Raw genomic sequence first — 26,151 nt, 5'->3', positions numbered from 1 at the left:
ATCTTTATTCTGTATATGCTTTACTTATTAATGGTATTTAAAGTTTGCTTCTATCTAAGATTTGTACAATAGTAAAATGCAAAGTTAATGTATAATTTATAAATACCAAATACAGGCATACATCAGTTAATGACTGGGATACATTCTGAGAAATGGATCATTAGGTGATTTCATCCTTTTGCAAAAAATCACAGAATGTACCTACACAAACCTAGATGGTATAGCCTACTACACACCTAGGCTATATGATATAGCCTGTTGTTCCTAGGCCACAAACCTGTACAGCATGTTACTATACTGAATAATATAGGTAATTTTAACACAGTGGCAAGTATTTGTGTATTTAAACAAACATAGAAAAGGTGCAGTAAAAACACAGGGACTACTGTTGTATATCTGCTCCATTGTTCACCAGAATGTTATGTGGCAAATGACTGTATATATCTTACAGTACTAAGCCCATAGCCTTCCATATTTTCATTTCTCATCTTGTGGTTTTGCTGCTTCTTCTTTTGTTTTGTTTTTTTGAGACAAGGTCTCTCTCTCTTCCAGGCTGGAGTACAGTGATGCTGTCTCAGCTCACTGCAACCTCCACCTCCTGGGCTGAAGTGATCCTCCCACCTGAACCTCACTAGTAAGCTGAGACTGCAGGCTCACACCACCACACCCAGCTAATTTTTTTATTTTTGTAGAGATGAGGTTTCACCTTTTTGCCCAGGCTGGTCTCAAACTCCTGGCTTCAAGTGATCTGACCACCTCGGCCTCCCAAAGTCCTGGGATTATGTGCATGAGCCACTGTGCCTGGCCTGCTTCTTGTTTTTTGGGTTCATTTGAGTTTAGAAGCTTAGGTGATTGCCAGACAGTTACAAAGATGATTGTAGGAAGAATCTCATTTTAAAGATCCTGACATGAAACATCAGAACTCTTTGATGATATCCAAGCTGACTTAAAATCGTTCTATGTAATTTAAAGAAGAAAAAAGGATATTGAGCGTGGTGGCTCACACTTGTAATCCCAGCACTTTGGGAGGCCAAGGTGGGAGGAACGCTTGAGCCTGGGAGTTTGAGACCAGCCTGGGTAACCTATCAAGACTCCATCTCTTAAAAAAAAAGAAAAGAAAAAAGATAGCCGGGCGCAGTGGCTCACACCTGTAATTCTAGCACTTTGGGAGGCCGAGGTGGGTGGATCACAAGGTCAGGAGTTTGAGACCAGCCTGGCCAATATTGTGAAACCCTGTCTCTACTAAAAATACAAAAATTAGCCTGGCGTGGTGGCGGGTGCCTGTAGTCCCAGCTACTCGGGAGGCAGAGGCAGAAGAATCGTTTGAACCTGGGAGGCGGAGGTTGCAGTGAGCCAAGATCGCGCCACTGCACTCCAGCCTGGGCAACAAGAGTGAGACTCCGTCTCAAAAGAAAAAGAAAAGATTAAAATAATAAATGAAGAAGAAAAGAGGTAGACTGTGAAAACAGATAATTCAGGGTTTTTTTCACACACACTGGGAGCGGGAAGTTTTGTGCACAGGGAATCTTAAAGTCTTTCAAATGTGTTAGTAACTTGGGAAAAGATGGAAATGTTTATTTCCCTGGAGATCATGTCCTTAAACCTGGTTGCACTGTGACTTGAAAGAGGATCCTAAAATGTCACAGGAACAAAAGGTTGTGATTGTCAGAGAGTACTTGGAAAGGTCTGGATTCGGTGGCAGACAGAAAGCCTGGAAAGAGGTAGTATATATTGGGTTCTTGGTGGGATTAAGGCAGGGCTGACTTCGGCTGCTTTAATAGTGGGATGGGGAAGTTGGGGAACTATAAAATGCAGAAATGCTGGAATGTTGTTTTTGAGATGATTTAGTGAAGAGTATTAAGGTTGTGTTGGAGCTATACTTTTAAAAAAAAGACTATTTTTTTGAGCCGTTTTAGATTCACACTAAAATTGAGAGGAAAGTACAGATTTCCCATATACCTCCTGCCCCTGCACATGCATAGCCTCCCCATTATCAGCCTCTCACTAATCAGCACCTGCACCAGAGCAGTGCACTTGTTACAGTTGATGAACCTACACTGACACTTTGTCACTTGAAGTTCATAGTTTACATTAGGGTTCACTTATGATGGTGTACATTTTATGGGTTTGGGCAAATGTCACTTAGTAATAAGCATTTAAGTTTCCACATGTCTTTTTGTGGCTTGATAGCTTATTTCTCTTTAGTGCTGAATAATATTTCATTATGTGGATGCACTACAGTTTATTAATTCACCTACTGAAGGACATCTTGGTTGCTTACAAGTTTTGGCAGTTGTGAATAAAACTGCTATAAACATCCATGTGCAGGTTTTGTGTGGACATAAGTTTTTACTTCCTTTGGGTAAATACCAAGGAGCACAGCTCTATGGTGTAAGAGTATGTTTAGTTTTGTAAGAAACTGCCAAACTGTCTTCCAAAGTGTACCATTTTGCATTCCTACCAGCAGTGAATGAGAACTCCTATTGTTCCACATCCTTGCTAGCTTTTGGTGTTGTCAGTGTTCTGGATTTTGGCCATTCTAATAGGTTTGTAGTGGCACCTCATTGTCATTTTAGTTTGCATTTCCCCAGTGACATATGGCTTGGGGATTCTTTTCATATGCCAATCTGTATATCTTCTTTGCTGAGGTGTCTGTTAAGGTCTTTGGCCCATTTTAAAATCATGCTATTTTCTCTGAGTTTTGAGAGATCCATGCATATTTTAGATAACAGTCCTTTAATCTGTGGTTTATCTTTTCATTCTCTTGACATTGTCTTTCACAGAGCAAAAATTTTTAATTTTAATGAAGTCCAGCTTATCAATTCTTTCTTTGATAAATCCTGCATTTGGTATCTATTAAAAGTCATCACCAAACCCACATTCATCTGGATTTTTCTCCTATGCTATGTTCTAGGAGTTTTATTGTTTCCCATTTTCCATTTAGGTTTGCGATCCATTTTGAGTTAATATTTGGGAAGGGTATAAGGTCTGTGTCTAGATTCTTTTTTTTTTTTTATATGTGGTTTTTCTACCACTGTTGGTTGAAAAAACTCTTTTCTTTATTGCATTGCCTTTGTCCTTTGACAAAGATGGTTGACTATATTTATGTGGTGCCATTAACCGTGCTCTGTATTCTGTTCCATCGATCTATTTTGTTTTTTCACCAGTACCTCACTGTCTTGATTACTATAGGTTATAGGTGTACTTTTAAGCTCAATCCATAGAATATTTCCGTTCACTTCTCCAGTCCAGGTATTCAGACATCCTGTCTTACAAATCTGACTACCATTTCCTCACACCTTCCATATCATGAGGAGCTATTTTAGCCTTGTTAATACATTTGGAGTTTTGCCTGTAGGTGATGGAAGCCATTAATTGTCAGAGAAGTAAGTTGATCCTATTTTCACTTTTGGTAAATGACTCCTACTCCAGGCTGAAGAGCCACTGGAGTGGGGCTAGAATAGAGGTAGTAAGGGCTGATCAAATAAATATATGAAAGAGCATTTCACCTAATAATGAGCATGAAGTGATTTAGATGACCTTTAAATCTTGCTTTCAGTTGTTGGTGTGCCTCCCTCTAAGAGTGAAACTTCTTATAACAGAATACAGTTTCTACCAGAAGAGAGTTATGCTGTGTGGGAATTGGAGGTGGGGGAGGCGTGTCATGTAGCAAAATCTCCTGGGGAACTTTGAAACAACATATCCCTGGCTTTTCACCCCCATTCAGTGCCAGCATGAAACAGTTACTAATGGGAATCTGCTGTATTCTCAGATGGGGGAACCATTGCGCTAGGGCATGTCTTTTCTAAGAAAATGGAAATACTAACTGGGAGAATAAAGGGTCACAGAAATGAAACGGTTTACTTGCAAGTTAAATCTTGTTTGTTGGAGAGATAAATTTTTTTAACTGCCTGAACAGGTTTTGCTGATAAAGATGTTTTAGCATGTTTATGTTTTCTTTTTAATGAACAGAATTAAAACAGTATCTCATAACTGTTAGATATTTCTCTTGTTTATTTATTTCTTTTTGAGACTGAGTCTTGCTCTATTGCCCAGGCTGGAGGGCAGTGGTGCGATCTCAGCTCACTGCAATCTCCACCTCCTGGGTTCAAGTGATTCTCGTGCCTCAGCCTCCAAGTACCTGAGATTACAGGCACCCCCCAACCACGCCTGGGTAATTTTTGTATTTTTAGTAGAGACGAGGTTTCACCATGTAGGCCAGGCTGGTCTTGAACTCCTGACCTCAAATGATCTGCCTTCCTGGGCTTCCCAAAGTCCTGGGATTATAGGCATGAGCCACTGCACCTGGCTGATATTTCTCTTTTGATTTTGAATTCTCTTTGTTTTCAGAACATGCTCAAAAAAAGAGTTAAACTTGAGACCACAGGTATGGACAGGTCTAGGTATTCAGTCTGTTTGGCTGTTTTGCAGGGTGCTATAAATGCTGCCCTGGTATCAGTGTATTCTGATACCAGGTTAGCCCAAGTGGCCAATGATGGGAAGTGAAGAACTATGTGAAAGAACTGGAATTTCAGGTTTGGGTAGTGAGTAATTGTGGCCCTGCCTTCAGAGTCCTGGAACTTTTCACCTGGTTGTCAGCAAAAAGGCAAACACATAGAGAAGTCAGTCTGTTTAGTTTGATCATGCTGATTTTTTTTTTTTTTATTATTAGCATGGTTGAAGCTAAGGTGACCTTGATCAAGTTGCCAAAGCCTGTTTCAGGTTTGCTTAAGTCACCAGAAGTTTGATTGAGACATCCTATACAAAAAAAAAACATTGATTTGTGCTTTATTTACATAAAAATAAAACTATACTTTTGATAACGTCCTGGACACTTCCCTCTGCTTACTCCCCCTCAATTAAAAAAATGCCTAATTTAAATTAAAGAACCCGGCCAGGTGCAGTGTTTCGTGCCTATAATCCCAGCACTTTAGGAGGCCTAGACGGGAGGATTGCTTGAGCTCAGAAGTTTGAGATCAGCCTTGACAAGATGGTGAGACCCCTTCTCTACAAAAGAAATTATAAAAAATTAGCCAGGTGTGGTAGTACACACACCCATAGCCCCAGCTACTCAGGAGGCTGAAGCGGGAGGATCACTTGAGGCCAGGAGTTTGAGGCCATAGTGAGCAAGGATCATGCCACTGCACTCCAGCCTGGGCAACAACGAGACCGTCTCTAAAAAATAAATAAAAATTAGTTCTTCGTCCGCTGGGTGCTTAAATTGGGCTGATAGTAGCAAACCGGCTCCGCTAGAGGACAGAGCCGCCCAGCCCCGCTCCCCTCGGACCCATCAGTGCGCTGCCCACACCTCCAGGCACCTGGCCAGTTGGGTCCTGAAGTAGCTGAAATGTGAAAAAGGCAGCAGTCCCAAAGTGAAGGAACACCTGCTGCGTCTCAAGCGCCTGGAAACCAGAGGCCCAACAACATCTGTTGCTTTTGTTGGTGCTGTTGTTGCAGCTGCTCCTGCCTCACTGTTAGAAATGAAGAAAGAGGGGAAAATGCAGGAAGAACCACACACAGTACAAAAATGGAGAATATCCAGGTCCTAGAGGAATGCCAAAACTCCACTGCAGAGGAAGTATTGCCCTGGTCTCAAAATTTTGACAAGATGATAAAGGCGGCCCCAGCAGGAAGAAACCTTTTCAGAGAGTTCCTCTGAACAGAATACAACGAAGAGAACCTACTTTTCTGGCTTGCCTGTGAAGACTTAAAGAAAGAACAGAACAAAAAGTAATCAAAGAAAAGAGAAAAGGCTAGAATGATATATAAGATTACATTTCTATACTATCACCAAAAGAGGTCAGTCTTGATTCTCGAGCTAGAGAATTCTTGAGTTAGAGAGGTGATCAATAGAAATTTGTTGGATCCTAATCCTCACATGTATAGTTCTCTCCAGCCCCAAGTAACATCTTTTCAGATGAATTCAAGGGGATGTTCAAGACTGACTGTAATGAAAACACTACAAAAGGCAAAATGTTGCCCTAACTGATAGAAGGTCCCAGTTTGGGAATTGATTTTATTCCTATGACGAAAGCTCTAAGATGAGTAGGGAAAAGGAACACTATCAAGCATTGATGACAATAACCAAATGTAATATTTTTAAATATGTCATGTGCAACGTGAAATTCATTCTTCCTTCATTATTTCTCATATTAAATCTCATTTAAGAAATTTTAGAATTTTAAAACTGTTGACTTATACCTAACTGCTATCACTGCATAACAGCTTTTAAACAGTTAGAAACAAACATTTTAGAATAAAAAACAGATTGTGTTTCTGTCCTAAGCTTGGATACGTTTCCTTTCTAAAGATCTAGCTCTTATTGCTGTATTAAAAGAATGCCACCACAATGCTTACTAATGGAAATGTGTGTCCACAGATGCACGTAGGGAGCATAGTGTAAAAACATCAGGAACTTAAAATTACAAATTTGATTTCAAGTTACATTTCTGTCTCATGTGACTTTGGGCAAATCGTTTATCTTCTCTGAGTTCATTTTCTCATCTGCAAGTGACAAATAAAATACTTAATTATCAAGATGGCTATGAGCATTAAATAAAACAAACATGGAAAGAATAAAATGTGACATTTTATCAGAGTTCTTCAACTCAATAATTGTTATTTTGTGCTTGTATTAAATGTCATTTTAATGCGCTTTCCCCTATTTTTTTTCCAAAACATACATTAAACATCTGATTTAGCTATTCATCAAAACATATAATCATATTTTAAGATGGAACACTTTATCAGTGTTAATTGCTTTGCTCAATAATGTGATCCCAAATCACTACTTTCAGTTCACCACCACCTCAAATCTATAGAAATGTTTCTTTCAATGACATAGTTACATAGATAGATAGATATACAATTGTAGGTTAAAATTGAAGTTTAAACAAGAGAAGTCATTTGAAAATTTTATTTCCAAAGGAAATAACGTCCCAAGGACAGAAATAATATCAAGTTATTTGCTAAATATATAAATTAGTTATAGGCCTAAGACTAAGATATAAGAGATTGACAATTAGAAAACACTTTTTAATATTAAGGTAGTATGATTTCCTTTAACAATTTTACAATAAAAATAAAAACTTACTAAAAGGTGGTAACAGGCCGGGCATGGTGGCTCACGCCTATAACCCCAGCACTTTGGGAGGCTAAGGCGAGAGGATCACTTGAGCCCAGGAGTTCCAGATCTGTCTGTGCAACAAAGTGAGACCCTGACTCTAAGAAAAAATAAAAATGTTTACAATAAAAATAAAATTTAAAATAGTAATGTGTCCATGAAACCTTCAATTTTAGAGTAGTTTTATATTTACAGAAAAACTAAATAGAAAGTTCCCCTTACAGACCTATGGGACATCTGTCAAAATTAATAAACCAGTATTGGTCATTAAGTTCATACTTTATTCAGATTTCCTTAGTTTTAACCTGAGGTCCCTTTTCTGTCCCAGGATCCCATTCAGGATACCACATTACATTTAGTTGTCATGTTTCCTTAGGCTTCTCTTACTTGTGGCAGTTCTGAAACCTTCCTTGTTTTTGATGACAGTTTTGAGAAATAAACTGGTATTTCGTGGAATGTCCCTCTGTGGAGATTTGTCTGATGTTTTTCTCATGACTAGACATGGGTTTTTGGTTTTTGGAAGAACACAAAGGTAAAGTGCCATGCTTATCACATGATATCAAAGGTACATGCCATCATCAGGACTCCTCTTAGCTGTGACAGTCTCTCAAACTTTAGGCTACTCTTAGCTGTTGATGTTAACCTTGATCACTTAGCTGAGTTAGCATCTATTATGTTTTTCCACTGTAAAGTAACACTTTTTTTTTTTTTGAGACAGAGTCTCGCTCTATCACCAGGCTGGAGTGCAGTGGCGTGATCTCAGCTCACTGCAACCTCTGTCTCCCGGGTTCAAGCGATTCTCCTGCCCCAGCCTCCCGAGTAGCTGGGACTACAGGCACATGCCACCAAGCCCGGCTAATTTTTGTATTTTTAGTAGAGACGGGATTTCACTGTGTTGCCCAGGCTGGTCTCGAACTCCTGAGCTCAGGCATTCCACCTACCTCAGCCTCCAAAGTGCTGGGATTACAGGTGTGAGCCACTGCACCTGGCCAAAATAATACATTTTTAAAGAGATTATATTGAAGGTAAAATTTCTGGACATTTACACTGAGCTAAACAAATTCTGAGCAGATTCTTCAACCCTGATACTAGTTTCCATTAAGTGATTACTAATACATGCTATAAAGAAAATACAGTAAAGTAGAAAAATAAAAGTCCAAAAGTCTTAGCCTGAATATTCACCTCATAGAGGTGAAAGTGAATTTTTCCCTTGAACTATCTGTGTAAATAATTACAATAATCCTCCATATACTTTCAATATTAAATATCTTAGTCTTACTAATTGTCATAAGAGGTAACGTAACTTTAAACTGGCAGTTTTGCTTAGTGCATTTCTCTATTGCCCTCCACTAGTCAGTGAACACTGAATATTGAAATAATGTGAAAGACCTAATGTATTTCCCGCCAGCTTTAACCTATTTGTCATAAATATGTTTCTTGTATATGATTTTTAAATGTTTGCTAAATAATGTGTTTGGTTTTGTAAAATTATATGTCAAATGTGTATAAATTTTTACTACCATGTTCATCATACTTAATCTATAACCATATATTGTATTCCACCAATATTTATTAGTGGACAATAAAGAAGTTTTAAATGCATGAATACAACTTAAGAGACACCACACTTGGTTATTTTGCAATGCCAGAATAACAGTGGGTACTCAATAAATTGAATAGTTAATCCAGATTGTGTTTCCTCCAATTTAAGCTTTTCTGGTTTTTTTAATTCCTCCTTCCTAGAATCAATTTTATCATTTTACCTATGTACAATAATATACTTCTGGCAAATGCTAGAATTTTCACCATGTAGTAGAATTTGAGCATGACAATAATGTAAAAAAATTCAGAAGTCTCAAACTAGGTAGCTTTCTTTGAGTTTTCAAAGTAAATCAAAATAGAGCTGTTTTCATTTTACTATATTGTGGAAATCTATGGATGTTAGTGTAAAATGCGTGTGTGCATTACACTGACTTAAAATGTTTTGAATAAAGAATTCAACAATGAAAAAATTAGTTAAAAAAAAAGAATGCTTAATTTTAAGTAGCTATCTTGCATACCTACCTAAAATATATTCATAGTAAATACATGATACCTGTTTAGATTGCAAAAACATAGTTTTAAACTTTCTCTCAACTTTCTTAAATTCACTGAATATTTGAAAAAATTTAAATGAAAAGTTGGGGTATAGAAACATTTTCAATTATGAGAACACTGAGTGCAGTGAAATGATTTGTTTGCCTTGTGACATTAACTTGTGTTTTTTCCCTTCAATTTTGTGTGTAGAGTACCTGGTTTAGAGAAAGCAGGAACTGAGAAAGTATGACTATTCTTTTTTGGGAAAGTTCAACTCTGGTTTCTTAACTATACCTACATTTTGGGGTGTTTCTTTATTGTTTTTTCCATATTTGCATATTTTAATGTAAATTCTAGCAATAATACTGTATTTAAAATAGCTAGAAAGGCTAGGTGTAGTGGCTTATGACTGTAATCCCAGCACTTTGGGAGGCTGAGGTGGGCAGATCATTTGAGCTCAGGAGTTCAAGACCACCTTGGGCAACATAGTGAGACACTGCCTCTACTGAAATTACAAAAATTAGCCAGACGTGGTGGTGCACACCTGTAGTCCCAGCTACGTGGGAGGCTGAGGCATGAGAATCACTTGAACCCGGGCGGAGGTTGCAGTGAGCCGAGATCGTGCCACTGCACTCCAGCCTAAGCGATAGAGCAACACTCTGTCTCAAAAAGAAAAAAAAGAACTAGAGAGAAAAATATCAGTACAAATCTATTTTGAAGTATTTTAATGAGTTACTAAATTGTGGTAGCCTTCTAAAAAGGCTTATACATGTTTCCTTTTTACTTTTTAGGCTGAGTGAAAATGTAAGGCAAGATGATATGACATAGTAAACTTGGGAGATAATAGTAAAACTCTAAGATTTAAAGTAGTAAATAGGGAAATCTACAAACTCTGAGCCAGTTGTTTCAGTTAAAAATATGATTGAAAATGATTTATCCCAAATATCAAGAGATAGCATAATATATAAAAGCATTTTAATTGACAGTTGTACTGGGGTATGGTAAGGTACTTTTGCTAGGTATTTGTCTAGGGGATTTCTTATTTTTCCAGATATTCTGCTAAGGGAAAAATATTAATGAAGTTCTATTAATATACATACAAAGGTACCAGTAGGAAATCTGAGCTTTTCTTGCTTTCTTTGCCACTAACTGGCTGTGTGTCCTTGGACACATCAGAATGCTCTAGGCCTAAATTCTTTATCTTTTTGGTGAATATGTTGTCCTAGGTAATCCTTAGATCTTTTTCAGCTCTAATATCCTGTGATTTCACACTTTTTAGATTGAGAATTGGCAACCTTTGGAAGACTGTGTGCAATTTATCTTCATACCACTGACTTCATTTCTGCTGGGAGCTAATATAGAGCCTTCTACCATATTATAATAGAAAACAGATTTTTTAAAAGGCCAAACTATGGTCCATCACACAGGAATTCAGTCATTACAGATTATGGGTTTATTGCTTGCTTCTCATTTCTACTTTGTATAACTTCACTTCTTTTCTCTCACTTTCTTACTCTGTTTTCTTTCATTTCTGTTAATATTTTTTCAATGGTTTTTCCAAGTATTGCATTTCTTATCATGACTATATATATGACTGTATATATTGAAAAGAGCCCTTTATTAGGTTACCACATCTTGTGAAAGTTCTTTCTGTTCAGTTACTTGGTGTCTAGAGTTACTATAGCATTCCAGTTTTTTAGTTACTGCCAACCTACAAATATGCCATATGTACATAAACAGACACAGTCTGAATTACATACTTTATTAGAGAAGTCATTCAACCATGTCATTGCTTTAAGCTGGTATATTTCACCTTCTTTATCCCAGAATTGTCTGATCTAAAACCTTTTTGCTTGTTTGATTCTCTTTATATATTAATTTTCTTTCTGTTTTTTTTTTTGAGACGGAGTCTTGCTCTGTTGCCCAGGCTAGAGTACGGTGGTGCGCCTCGGCTCACCACAGCTTCCACCTCCTGGATTCAAGCAATTCTCCTGCCTCAGTCTCCCAAGTAGTTGGGATTACAGGCGCTCACCACTATGCCTGGCTAATTTTTTTGTATTTTTGGTAGGGATGGGGTTTCACCATGTTGTTCAGGCTGGTCTCGAACTCCTGACCTCAGGTAATTACCCGCCTCGGCCTCCCAAAGTGCTGGGATACAGGCGTGAGTCACGGCACCGAACTATTTATTAATTTTCACCATAAACGGTACCATAGTAACTTAAAAGGAGAGCAGTGATTTTCGGCTGGGTGCTGTGGCTCACGCCTGTAATCCCTCCTTTGGGAGGCCGAGGCGGGTGGATCACGAGGTCAGGAGATCGAGACCATCCTGGCTAACACAGTGAAACCCCGTCTCTACTAAAAAATACAAAAAATTAGCCGGGCGTGGTGGCGGGCGCCTGTAGTCCCAGCTACTCAGGAGGCTGAGGCAGAAGAATGGCGTGAACCCAGGAGGCGGAGCTTGCAGTGAGCCGAGATGGCGCCACTGCACTCCAGCCTGGGCAACAGAGCAAGACTCCGTCTCAAAAAAAAAAAAAAAAAAAAGGAGAGCAATGATTTTCTAAAAATATATTTATGAATTCATGGGTTTAATATCCTTGTGTCTAAAAACCTTTCTGAAGGAATCTTAAATTTACATTCAATCAGTGATCAGTTTTGACTATCATGTTTTTTTAGTACCTGAAATCTTCTATAATAAATTAAACAAGTAACCATTTGAATTGTTTATAGTAGCTAGTAGTGTGGCTGAGGGTTTTGTGTTTACCATCAGTGAAGTCATTTTGTTTGGAATGAGGCATAATGGGACTGTGTTAGGGAAGCTTGCCAGACAGAGTGAAGTCCTAGCCTTGAAGCAACAGGATTTGTTAAAAAGACGCCAAACTTTTAAGCACTGGAATAGAATTACAGTTTTGTTGATAATGGGCTATAATGTTCTTTTTCTGGAGTCTAGCAAATAGCTATGGTAATGGAGACTTCCAGGGAGTACAGAAATGAGACTTAAGGAATTATTAGTTACCTAGCATGCACCTGTTACATATTTCTTGCATATACTTAACAGCGCTAAAGAAGCTAATGTTAATTCAGTGCATGTTATGTGCCAAGTATTCTGCACATGCATTTTTGCATCTACATAACAACTCTAGGTTTTGGTATTACTTACTTTACCCGTTTTACAGAAGGAGGAAACTTGAGACTGATACCTGTTTTATGGAAAGAGGAGACAGAGACACCAAGCAAGTAACTTGTCCAAGGTCACACTGCGGAAGATTGGCACCCAGTCGGTCTGACTCCAGAGCCTGTTCTCTGAACTTTGTGTTACTATTTTACTTTAACTCCAAAGCTTATTTTGGGGATGAGAGGTTAGGAACCTTGTTGCTGAGTATTCCTGTGGCATGTCTCCTTGGACAATAAGAATATGGTCCTCACCCAATTAAGAGACATCTGAGCCAGCCTAAGATTTTTTATTATCTGGTAGATGTCTGCCTGAATGCCCTCTGAAAACTGCAAATAAGTTGACTGCTTATGTCTGTGTGATGAAGAAATAGTTTCACTTATGTTTTTTCTTGTTACTTTATAAAGACTGACACTTTGAAAAAAACATGTTTGAGAACTATTAATACAGCAGAGTGCTTCCTGACTATAATAGATAATTAAGGATGGGTAAATTTAAACAAGTTTTAAATTTACTGAGGACCTTTCAATTTGTTAGGTTAGAACAGAAGCCTTTTTTCTAATCTGAGTGCCCATATTTTTTTTCCATCTAAGAGCGTATTTGAAGAATTAGATGATGCATTTAGTTTTGGACATGTTTTTTACACACTGACTTCAAGGGGCACTGATGTAGACTTGTCTGATAGTTTAGTGACTGGATTTGGAGCTCAGAAGCTGAACCTAGAGATGGAGATTTAAAAAAATTTTGACATATGCATTTACTTAATCTGTGTTATAAACTGTTATAGCAGAAAGGACTTCGGTGGATTTTAGAGGCCTAGCTGTATATTACAGTTTTAGAGAGAGTCCTTATTCAGGAAACAAGAATTCTAGTTTTAGTTCTGTTTTGCTTGTGGACTGTAAGAATTTGACCACCCCAATTTACTAATTAAGAATGGAATCATTGATTTAGATCTTCAGTCTTGTCTATTACTGAAAAAATTGTAAGATACCTGGGCTTTGTAATCAAAGCTTATAAGAATCTTTGATATCTACAGGTGCTCCCTCTGGATCAGGTATCAGAAAATGTATTCTCAAGAATCACCTTGATGCGGAAGGGTATATAAGTACACAGGGGAGAGGAAGAGGAGCAGGAAAGATTCTTGACAGAGAATCAAAGGCATGATTAAGCCAGTAAAATGCTTTTCTTTACTTACACATTTTCAGTTTATGGACTTCTTATAGAAATAAGCAAAAGCTACATGCCAGAGCAAAAGTGTCTTTTTCTGCCGCAATAAGTGGCTTAGTGATTGTGGGGAGCCATTTCAGTTTTGATTTATTACTATTAGTTGTTAGTATGTACATAAGGTGTGGGTATGTTGATTGCTTATCCTGATTTTTTAGATTTCTGAAAGACAACTGTTAAAGCACAGTAGCAGTGTGGAAGTGCTGGTACGAAAAGGTACATGATAGCAGTGGAAAAGAAAGTGAAACTTAAATTTACCTAGACGTATTCACACTGGCCATTGGCACAATGTCATTTTGCATTTATGAACAAATGGGTTTTGAAATAGCCTTCTGGAACCTAATCTTTCACAGAGAAACTTCTGTATCAGCAAACATCCTTGATTCTGGTTATATTTTCTTACTCTGGTTTTTCAAACTTATGATAATAGTTTCCTCTTTATCAGGAGTACGTCAGTTATTCTTTTTTAAATAAAGGATATTTGTAGAAATAGCTTAAATATCTAATGATATTTATTTATTGAACACAGAGTCTCATTCTGTAATGCAAGCTGGAGTACAGTGGCAGTCATGGCTCACTATGGCCTTGAACTCCTGGGCTCAAGTGATCCTCCTGCCTCAGCCTCCTGAGTAGCTAGGATCACAAATGCACACACACCAACACAGCCAGCTAATTTTTTATTTTTTGTAAAGACGAGGTCTTGCTATGTTGCCCCAGCTGGTCTTGAACTTGCAGTCTCAAGTGACTCCTTCCCCACTAGCCTCCTAAAATGCTGGTGTTACAGGTGTAAGCCACCGTGCCTGGCCTGATAAGATATTTAAAACAGTTATTTGTCATCAGTATAATCCTTTTTGTCATCACTGTGGGCACACAGGTTTGGGAGGTACAGAAGAAATTTTAGACAATGGTTATTTCCCCAGAAGAGGTTTTGCTTCAGTTGTCTTGGTGCCTGGCACATTGCCTTGCAAATAATTGGTACTCAAACATGTATTCAGTTGAATTAAGGGGACACAGTTTTCAAATGTAAGACAATGTACTACAATTCATGGTAAATTGGTTCTACAGGCAGTAATTGCTGTGTTTTTGAAGGGAGCAGTCCTTGTAGTTTGAGGCATAGATGTTGGGAGGCTTTGTGAAATAAATGGGGCTTGAGCATTGAATGGAAAAGATGGGATTGAATGCTGGCAAGTAGAAGATGGGTGTGTTGCAGGCATGGGAAATAACAGAAGTTGAGAAAAGAGGCAAGATTGAATAGTTTGTGTGGAGGAACATAAGGCAGGTCTACTATAGAGGAATTGGGTTGGATAATAATTTAAGGAAAAAGGTATTATAAATAATAATAAGTACAAGGCCAAATGTATCTATCTGTGATCAATTTATATCAAAACACTTTTTTTTCCCTCTTCTAGGTATGGTACATTGCTCAAAAACCACCTGAATGTGCTAAAAATACTTTCCCAGTGTTAGAGTTAAACTTCCTGTTAAAAGGGAGTGGATGAGAATGGGAAATTTGCTGGGTTGGAATTTAGTGTAGTGAGTAGAAATATTGTCTGAATTGGATTCTTAATTCTTATTTTATTTTGAGTTCTTGCTAGGAAAATCACAGTCATCCATGATGACCCCTAACGCCCAGAACACATAGGGGCTTGGCTTTACAGAAATTAGGAAACCGATTAAGTGATTTGGCTGGCACATACTAGCTGGATTTACGTTTTCAGGGAAACTGATTCACTAGGTCAGCTTCATCCCCAGACTTGTCTCTTTAAAATTATTAGGAAATTACTGGCCATCCTTTCCTTGGAGTCAACTTCTTTTTTAAAGTGTTTGTATTAAAACTGTAAATGCTAATTCAAAGAACTAGACGTTATTTAATGTGATTATTTTTGTATCTTTCTTTTCAGGCCACATTTATGATCATAATCATTTGATGAAAATGTAGTAAGATTGTGATAAACACCTAAAGAATTTTTTCCTTTTGTTAGTATTGATAACTTTTTTTTTAAATAGGCAAACATCTTTGGCAGACATTTTAAAAGCCTTTGTCCCTACCCTGTGAAATTGTTTTCACTACTAAGTTGCGTTTCTGTTTTTCTACTATTGTAAAGTGCAGTTCTTTGCATGTTCTAATTTGCCATGACGTGGTCAAGCGCTGTTTCCTTCCTGTTGCTTGCAAGCCTATGCTAGAGATAAGGATACATTTCAGTGCATTAAAAAAGAAGCCACTGAAGACAGGCTTAAGCATGGTAATTTTTAAAACATTTTACTTATCAGAAGACTTTTTAAAGAACAGAAAGAGCGGGCTTTAATTTCTGCTTATTTTTAAAAGATTTAAAAATAGTTCTTACTAAACTTTAAATGTATTTGATTTTAAATCCTTATATAAATCCTCTTAAAGGTGAAAATATATACGTTATGAAATTACTCATTGGGTAGCAGTTTCTATGTATGTGCTTTGCTGAGTTGGTGAAAAGAAGGAAATTGTTTATATATCCTTTACTGCGATTACAACCCTCATTATTGCTGGGATTTTTTGACCTTTTTTTTTTTAATATTGAGTACTTAAACAGTAGTTTAACTGGAGAGTGGGGGAGAGAGGCATAATTTTCAGTAGTGACAGATGATCTTAGCAGGAGCAAACTCTTCAAAGAAAATATGTAACTTTTTAAAAAGAGCGTATGTTCATTAGTCGTGTCGATTTTATTTAAAAACATTAATAATAAAAAAATGCTTTGGCGATACTGCCCTCTGTATCAGTTATTATATCCTAAGTGAGTGATTGCTTTTTCATAACTAATCTAAGCTTTTGTTTTTTAGGCCAAGAAGCTTGAGAGAAGAAAAATTTCAGAAAAAATTGTCTCAATTTGACTAGAATATCAATGAACCAGGAAAACTGAAGCACCCTCCCTAAAGAAAACTTGGGTATATAATTACTCCACAGACAGAGCTGAGGGTTTTTTACCCAAATCAGTCACTGGATTTTGCTGCCTGATACATGAATCTGTTTGGAGTTTTTCTCATGTGGATCTAAGGGGAATGCTTTATTATGGCTGCTGTTGTCCAACAGAACGACCTAGTATTTGAATTTGCTAGTAACGTCATGGAGGATGAACGACAGGTATGAGATCCAGAGAAAATTTCATTTTAATGACTTTATTATGGTTTTTCTATTCATATCAGAAAATTATTTCCTTTAAAAGACAATGAGAGAAACTTTATTAAAAGTAAAAATTTATAATGAAATATTTGGAGGAATCATGATACTATGTTTTAAGCACCAGTTAAGAATAAGTCTTATGCTTAGCTTTGATATGGTAACAAGGAAGTAATACCTTTGGGATTCACCTTGTTTTTTGGTAAAATGAGACAACACTAAATGCCTTAAGTAATTATTTTTAAGTACTTTGAAAAGTTCTAGAGAATATACTGCCTTTTAATGTATGTGGTTAATTAATGTTTGTAATTGTGGGCTACTTCTTCAAGTAGATGAGACAACGTTAGCAGTCCCATAATCATACATCATTTCAGTCCAAAGCATGTGACTCTGAGGAAGTTACTTAACTTCTCTAGATCTAGATTTCATCATCTGCAGAATGAGGGGATTGAACTGAAGAATTTCTAAATCGGCTTTCAGTGAATTTATATAAGATGTGCAAATTACTGTTTTCAGTATATAAAAAAGATCTAGGAGATACTGAGTAAAGGATCTAAGATTAATTTTAGTCTCCTTCCCCCCTCCCCACAACACACACACACACAAAAGAACTGGAACGAGGCTAGAGTTTCTTGGGACTTTACAATTAACTTCATTTTAAACAAGTTACATAGGGAATGTAAGACATGATATGGGAGAAATAGTGTACGTGTTGGAGAGACTCAGACAGGGTACTAAGAAAAATATTTTGAGAACCAACCTAAAGTTGATTTATTACTGAAATAAGCCTAATGCTAAACACCTAATTTTAATAGGCCAATTATAATATGTAATGCCTTTATTCTGGAAACATAGTTACTACAAATAATAAAATTCTTACTTTTGGTAGAGTGAATTTAATGATTTTTATAAAATTAAAATTTTTTTAGCTGTGTTGTCCATTGAAGTGGCAGAACAAGAAGTTTATAAATAAACCTACAAAAGGTGAGGATTTGGATTAAGTTGCCTTAATATCAGGATGAGCTTTGACTAGGGAGGATAAAAGGTTCAGAGGGAATTGCTTGGTCTTGATTAAAAATATATTAATAGTGATATGGATTTAATCTAGAGACAATAGAAAAGATATTTTAGGAAGAAAGGTGTTTTGAATTTGGTTTAAGACAGGATGTTTGTGTGTATATTAAGGTTTGAAACAGTGTGTTTACTATGCAGCGCTTTTAAATGAAAGATGCTGTTACAGATGCTAGGCTTGATGTGGTGAGGTTTGATCTTGGGATGTAGCAGCAGAGGACAAAGCCCTAAGCCACTGACTAATATGCTCTAGTTATAGTGGATTTGACACTCTTTGGAACATGAGAGAAGTGAATTTTACATTTTATGGTACCATATTCATACATGTGTCTACATAGCCTAAAAAAAGGTTTTGCAAAACAACAATTATACACTTACTATGTATGATATACTTAGTTTGTTTTGCAGAGGTTATTTATGTTTTTGGAAAGGGAGATGGTACTGTTAGCTTAACATCAGCATGTACATATATGTATTTTCTTAAGTTATTTATTTTTGTCTAACAAAATGAATCTATATTTTGTACAGGTATTATAAGGATTTTATAAGTATTAACCATGTAAGGTAAATACTAATACCCATTTTATAATGAGGAAATTGAGATATCAAGAGGTTAAGTCACTTTCCTGGAATCACACAGCCAGTAAATAGTAGAGCCACAATTTGAACTCAGCCGGTTTGATTCTCATTAATGATGTTTTATATATTCTTGCAATAATGTGTGCCAGTCTTACTGTGTTACAATCAGCATCAAAATGTTTACAACTCTTGGTGAGTTTTGGTGTCTTCAGTCTGTGGCCATCAGCTTAGCAAATGTAACTGCTTTGCAGGAGGGTAGATCCAGTGCTGTTGGTGATATTAGCATCTTACCTAACCTGGGGCTCTACCTCCCTGTTTGCTTATTAGGTTAATTTGTTTTTAATGGAAAAGCAATAACGTGCCATTTGTATTAATAAAAGAAGTCACCTAATACAAAGATACATAAAATAACTAGTGAAAAATCTCTCTTCACCCTTACTCCTAATCTTATTTTCCTTCCAAGAAGAAACTAGTATTAAGTATTAATATTTTGTGTGTAATTTTTTAGAAAAATGTCTGAACAAATGAACATATATATATACAAAACTGCATACAGAGGTTGCTTTTAAGACACAAATGAAGTTATGCTAAATCTTTTTTGTGTCTCATTTGTTTTCACTTAATGTATTATAAATACTTGTGTGTATGTTGATTCTACATCATTTACTATTTTACATCATGAGCAGCCCATTATTTATTTTACAGTTCCTGATCATGGCTGTTATCAGCGTTTTGCTATGATGTACAATATTGCAGTGAACATCATTGTTTGGAAGGCAGTAGATCTACCTAGTAGTGGTGGTGGTTAAGAGCTCAGGTACTCAAGTTGAAATGCCTGGGTTGAATCTTGGCTCTGCTGCTTATTATCTCTGTGACTTTGGGCAAGTTACTCAATCTTTCTGTGCCTTGGTTTCCTCATCTGCAAAATAGGGATGAAAATAATAGAACCTAAATTATAGGATTCCTGTGAGAATTAAATGAGTTGATGTTTCTAAAGCTTTTAGAACTATGTCTGGCTCATAGGTAATATTTACTGAGCACTATAATTTTGTCATTACGTGTGTGTGTGTGTGTGTGTGTAGTGTATCTTTGTACACTTATGTGATTATATCTGTAGGGTTATTAAAAACAGAATTACTGAGCTTACTAAAAATATAAATACAAATAATTCTTTTAAAAGGCTGTGTTACGTGGACGTAAAGATGGAAATAGACACTGGGGACTACTAGATGGGGGAAGGAAGGAAGCAGGCAAGGGTTGAAAAACTATTGGGTGCTGTGCTCACTGCCTGGGTGATAGGATCAATCATACCTCAAATCTCAGCCTCACCCATGTAACAAGCAATATACTCATGTAACAAACCTGCACATATACCCCCTGAATCTAAAATGAAAGTTGCGGGGGTGAAGAGGAGCTGTGTTAATTTCTACTACTACTAATAGTGTATTTCCCAAACCATTATCAATAGAAGTCCTTTTTTTTTTTTTTTTGGCCAGTCTTTAGGGTGGAAGTGACATTTTACTATTTTAATTTGCGTTTCCTTGACTACTAGTGGTGAAGTGGTTTACTTGTAAATTTTATTTATTGTCAGAGTTTTCTTTGATTTACTTAATATATCCTTTTGCCCAGTGGGAATTCTTTAAATATTATAGTCATTACATTAGAATCATTGGTATTTTCTCCCAGTCTAGTATTGTCTTTTAACAATGTGATATCTTGTGAGCTAAAGAAATTTTAAATGTTTTTAATAAAATACATCAGTATTACAAATTAATAATATTAGTTTTGGGGCTTTTCTTGCCTTCTGCTTAGGAAAGCTTTCTTCACTCCTGTCACTCCTAAAATTAGTATATACTCTCTTTACATTTTCTTTTCTTTCTTTCTTTTTTTTTTTTTTTTGAGACTGAGTCTCGCCTCTTCACCCAGGCTGGAGTGCCGTGGCATGATCTCGACTCACTGCAACCTCCGCCTCCCAGGTTCAAGCAATTCTCCTGCCTCAGCTTCCCAAGTAGCTGGGACTACAGACACGCGCCACCACACCCAGCTAATTTTTGTATTTTTAGTAAAGACAGGCTTTCACCATGTTGCCCAGGATGGTCTCCATCTCTTGACCTCGGGATCTGCCTGCCTCGGCCTCCCAAAGTGCTGGGATTTCAGGCATGAGCCACTGCCCCTGGCCTATATTTTCTTCTAGTATCTTTCACAGGTTTGGCTCCTCAGTCCATCTGCAGTTTATTTTTGTATGATGTGAGGTATTCATGATTTGAAGATTCTTCCCCCACTCCCACAAATAGTGGTGTTAGTAGCCCTTCACGGAACATTGATTGAATGTTTTATGTTTTTCACACTTAAACTGCCACCTTTGTTAATACTAAATTACCATATGTACAGGCTTCAGTTTTGAACTTCCTAGTGTATTCTACTTCATTGAACTGTGTTTATATTGTGCCAGTATCACATTGTTTTCATTAGAATCATTTTATAGATTTGATATCCGATAGGATATCCTCCTCCCCCCAAATTGGAATAGGATTTTGAATGAATTTTAGAGTTAGCTTGTTAAGCTACATTAAAACACCATTGGGATTTTAACTTTTTAAAGTTAAAAAGTATTTATGACTTTTAAAATAATGTATTCCGTTTTGGCTGTTTATAAAATCACTGAAGACACCAGATTAGAATATATTTTTTGTTTTCCGTTATGGTCTAGGTTATAAATATATATTAGTCTAAAGAAACTGACACTATTAATAGAGTTGCCAGCATTTTGATTATCTTCCCTTATTCAGTTCATATTTTACAGAATTGCTTGGCACTCTTGAGTGGAGATGGCAGGGGTCATGGCGGGGGTGTTGGAAAGGAAATATTAATGCTGTTGATGCTGACAATTTAAAACTCTGTTCTTGCTGTCTGTTCTAAACTGGGAATATTTGTAGCTGAGAATGAAGCACTTCTGTGGGAGAGCAACCCCATCAGTATTGAGTGCAATATCCCTTTATGCAATCGTGCTTTGGTTTGATCTTAACAAGCGTGTTAGCATGGTGAATGTTATGAGAAGAAGAAGCAAGCAGAAGTCTATGGATACAAGTTTCTAAAGAGAAGGAAACCTATTTACTTGATGTTCCAGGAGTTAATTTAATGAAGAACAGCCAGTATAGTTTAATGCTTTATAATTTTGACATATTATATGAAAAAAACACTGTATTTTTTTTTCAGTCATTGGTTTTAAAAGTAGAATTTCTGGCAAATCATATTTATGTTTAATAGACTTAAGTCACTAGAGAGAAGTTTGGTGACATGGAAAAAATGAACATGTGGAACAACAAATTTTTATAGAATCTCATTGCAATATAAGAAGGTAGTCTTAGCACTTTCCTCTCTAGGGTGTAAATTGGCTTCCTCCGACTGCTAATTCTTGGAGGTTAAAGAGTAACAGTGCTGGGCGCGGTGGCTCATGCCTGTAATCCCAGCACTTTGGGAGGCCAAGGCTGGTGGTGTATCACATGAGAGTGGGAGTTCGAGACCAGCCTGACCAACATGGAGAAACCCCGTCTCTACTAAAAATACGAAATTAGCAGGCGTGGTAGCACATGCCTGTAATCCTAGCTATTCAGGAGGCTGAGGCAGGAGAATTGCTTGAACCCAGGAGGCGGAGGTTGCAGTGAGCTGAGATCACACCATTGCACTCCAGCCTGGGCAACAAGAGTACAAGAGTGAAACTCCGTCTAAAAAAAAAAAAAAAAGAATAACAGTGCCTTGCTGTCTTTTATGCAAGCTGCCCAGTGATTTTTTTCATGTAGTGTTTGGGAAACACTATTCAATGTAACACAGATAAATGCAAAGTGCTGTGGATACTGAGAATGGAGCCATTGACTGCACTGCAACTTTGGGAATGCTTCACCATGGAAGTTGAACTGGATCTCAAAGGAGGATCTAGTTTATCTGACAGATGAAGAAGAGGAGGTGTTCTAGAGCAGCAGAGTGTACCAAAACTTTTAACGGATTCTCTTGACTTCATTATCAGTCCAAACATCTTAACTTACGGTTAGAAGCTTTTCACAGTGTGCCTGACTGTTTCACACTATATAATTTTCCAAAATGCTTTCCTACTTCCCCACTGTTTGCTCAGAAATGATCTCCAACATTCATACCTGTTGCATATTTAAGTCTAATAATCTTTCAAGATTTTAGAATAAAGCATACTTTTTCCAGGAACTCATCCTAAAATAATTCCTTCAATAATTAACAACTTTATTCTGTTATTTCTGTGTTGCTTATTATCAGTCTCACATTTGCCATATTAAATTTTCATATACACATTACTAATTTTTTCAAATAAGTGTTAAATTATTAGAAGTGAGACATTCTCTTTTTTCCTCTTAATCTTACCAAAGCCTTTAATATCATTGAGTCCTCTTAAAGATTTTTTTTCTTTTTAAAATCTGTTGAATAAGTGATCTCTTCTATAAAATAGGTAAAACTTACCTGTTGCTAGATGATCTGGGATATATATATATATATGTTCGGTTATGGTTCTTATCATATCAGAGGATCTCTGAATGATGAGAGGGTGATACCTTGCCCACAGCTTTCTTGATCACAGAATACATTTTCCCGGGACCTATTGTCCACATTCTCATTTGGTGCAGGGACAATGTAGCCATGTCACTACAGTTCTAAGACCAGAAACAGATGCTCATGGAATCTTTTTTCTGAAGTAGTTGGAACTGTTCTGTTATACATTTAGTGGAAAACACTTCAAATAACTTTTAAAGATTGTCACCGAAATTGTAAATAAATAAAATGTGTTAAATGACGGTTGTTCACATTTATTAAATCTGGTTGTGGGCATGTGGATGCTTTTGTTTTTCCCTCTACTCTGTTGTATATTAAAATTGTTTTTCAAAAAAAAAAAATCAGAGAAACTAACATTCATATAGAGCTTTCTTGTTTCCTTATATACTATTTCCTATATGTAAGAGGATAAGTCACACCAACCTGCCATTTTTCAACTGGAATGGCAAGATTCTGTTAGGTCAGAGATAAGGTGTACCTCATAAAGTAAGGTAGAAGGAATGAGTTGATAGTGTTTAATGTGTAACTTACTCAGCACCAGTGATGTGAAGGGCAGGAAGCTGGAGTGTTGCTACGGATCTGTACGTGGACTTAGTGGATCCTCTGTTATTTACCTAAAATTCCAGGTTCTATCTGCTTTGGTTGCCTTCTTTTTAAATCTTGTCATATCAATCTTAAGAAATCCATTAAAAGCTTGGCCATTCGTGAAACTAATATACAGAGGTTGCTTGTTTCTTTTCGGCACACTTGGAAAAGTCTTTATCAAAGGAGTTATGTCTTAGAGCCCCCAGGTACAAGCCTGATTGCCTTCTGGGGGAGATTTGACTTTGCATAAGGGCTGAGGCCCTCTTCAGGTTAAGTGAAGGAACAACCCTGCCTGTGGTCTAACATTTGGCTTATCTCTTTGCCCATTCTTGGCAGCAAGGAAGCTGATAGTTGTTATGAAAGAGGAGTCAGTGTGGAGAGTAGGAACTTATTACTCTTTTTTTGCAAAATCTTCCTTTAACTGCCCCCTAGCCATCCCACAGAGGCCCAGGGATAACGCCCTGAAATGAGTAAGATGAGATCATTGTATAGGGTAGAACATGGACTAGATGGACTCCAGAAACTTTCAGTGGTGAATTTTAGTAGCTAGTGTTTAGTGAGCATCTTGCCCCATGCACTGTGCTTTATAGGGATTATCCTATTTAATTCTTACAACAATCCTAAGAAATAGGTGCTCCTAATTCTCACTACAAAAGAGTCAAGTGAGGCTCAGCGAAGGGAAGCAACTTGCCTGTAATTTCATGGTTACTAAGTGATAAAGCTAAGAACTGTAACCCAGCCTTTAACCACTAATTGAATAATGCTAGCCACTGCAACGTGTAAGTGGTGAAAAGTAGTTTAAAATATGGAAGAATTGTTATATTCTGCATTTATGGTTTTAGCAAAAAAGTGTTACTAATTCTAGCCAATTAGTTAGTATAATTACAGGTAGATGGTTCTTATGCCTGGCATACCTGTATATGTACCTTTAAAAAAAAAAACACCTTTATTGCGATGTAATTCACATACCATATAATCCATCTACTTAAAGTGTACAAATGAATGGTTTTAAGTTTATACAGAATTGTATGTCTATCTCCATAATCAATTTTAGGACGTGTTTCTCACCCCAAAGGGAAATCTGTACCTGTTAGCAGTCATGACCTATTCTTCCCCACTCTTCCTAGCTCCTGGGAACTACTAATCTACTTTCTGTCTCTGTATGTTTGCCTATTCTGGACAATTCAGTTATAGTAATTGGAGTCATAGAATATGTGCTGTCTTGCGACCAGCTTCTTTTACTTTGGCATCCTGTCATCAAGGTTCATCTATGTTGTGCCATGTATCATTACTCCATTCTTTTTATTACTGAATAATATTATATCATATGGATATACCACATTTTATTTATCCATTCTGTACATGTTTTCAAAGAACACTTTTTCAAATGAGGTTTGTGTTGGTCAGTTTCTTGTCAGAAATAGAGTTGGCAACTTCTTCTCCCAGAAAATACTCAATCACCTAGAATAGCCTTCCTGGGTAAAAAAAAGGGAAATTAGCACCTCTGTTGCTTCTAAAAATAACTTAAAAAAAATTTCCCTAACATTTGACACCTTTGATGTGTCTTAGTTTTGCTATGTGATCTTGAAAATTTTTGTCTCCTTTCCATTTCAGTGAACACATAGCACATAAAAGATAGGCAGTTATATAAACAGATAGTGTAACTGGCCTTTTTTAAAAAAGAGGGTCATTTTCAACATATTTAGAGAGTACTGATGAAAATAATTGTGTGTGTATGTTTTAGAAATAGTAACCAAAATTCTCAATATTAGAGCAATTCTTCTTTTGGAAAATTGCTAAGGAATTGTTGTTAGAAATGCTACATTATAATATTTTGACTGGTAAAACATTTGTAAGCTGACCCGTTTAACCTGTTCCCACTAAATGTGATGTTGAAAGTACTGAAGATACGAGACCAGGAAACTTATCAGCAGGATGATGCGAAGATTAAAGTTAGGAAAGAAGCTTCCCTCCTAAAAGGTGATCTTCTAGGTGACAGTTTAATGATTTATTATATTTTATGGTTTTACATGATTTCTGCATTTGCCCCATTCTACTTTATTTTGTGGCATATGCAAAATAAAAACAAGAACATTTAGAACAAACTTCCATTGTTATGTTGGAAAGGAGCTACTGGGAAGCCCAGCTATCTGTAATCTCCTCCCTCCCCTTTCCTACCTCAATGCACACATTCGGAAATAATGTATTATTTAAAGACTTAGGTGGGAGATGATTTTTTAAACAGTGATTGATTAGTGTGTGTTCAGTCCACTGCCTACAACTTTGACATAACATTTAATCATGAAAACTGATGTTTGTCAATCAAGAGTCTGTGTGATATGGCATTAAAAAAACATCAATTTGGGAGCCTGGCTCTAGCTGTGTAACTTCAGACAAGTTTTTACATATCATTGAGCTTTATTTCTTTCACAAAAAATAACAGAATTACCTCCCAAGGTTATGAGCATTAAATGTTTATGCAATGCATTTACCTATAGCATGGCACATGGAAGCTGTCAATAAATGTAGCAATTGCTGTTGGTCCCACAGTCCTCATATTAATGACCTGAGATAAATCAAGAAAAAGCTTTAATAGCT

The 26,151-nt window shown here is 36.7% G+C and overlaps 1 protein-coding gene and 1 pseudogene across 2 annotated transcripts in view; both read left to right on the top strand.

Annotated features, from left to right (window-relative positions):
• ELF1 (E74 like ETS transcription factor 1) overlaps window positions 1-26,151 on the top strand; it is an 82,663-nt gene that overhangs the window by 20,453 nt on the left and 36,059 nt on the right. The window contains exons 1-2 of one of the 2 annotated variants that reach the window (XM_030813308.1): window positions 15,755-15,835; window positions 16,407-16,707. In XM_030813308.1, the coding sequence (XP_030669168.1) occupies window positions 16,636-16,707 (72 nt within the window). In that variant the 5' untranslated portion in view covers window positions 15,755-15,835; window positions 16,407-16,635. Of the gene's footprint in view, window positions 1-15,754; window positions 15,836-16,406; window positions 16,708-26,151 lie in introns of those variants that run through there. The other variant, XM_030813307.1, reaches the window with a different exon arrangement.
• LOC105739778 lies at window positions 5,333-9,999 on the top strand (annotated as a pseudogene).

Source organism: Nomascus leucogenys, chromosome 5 (assembly GCF_006542625.1).
Source record: "Nomascus leucogenys isolate Asia chromosome 5, Asia_NLE_v1, whole genome shotgun sequence".
NCBI classification, from domain to species: Eukaryota; Metazoa; Chordata; class Mammalia; order Primates; family Hylobatidae; genus Nomascus; species Nomascus leucogenys.
This window is presented reverse-complemented; position numbering and strand designations above follow the sequence as displayed.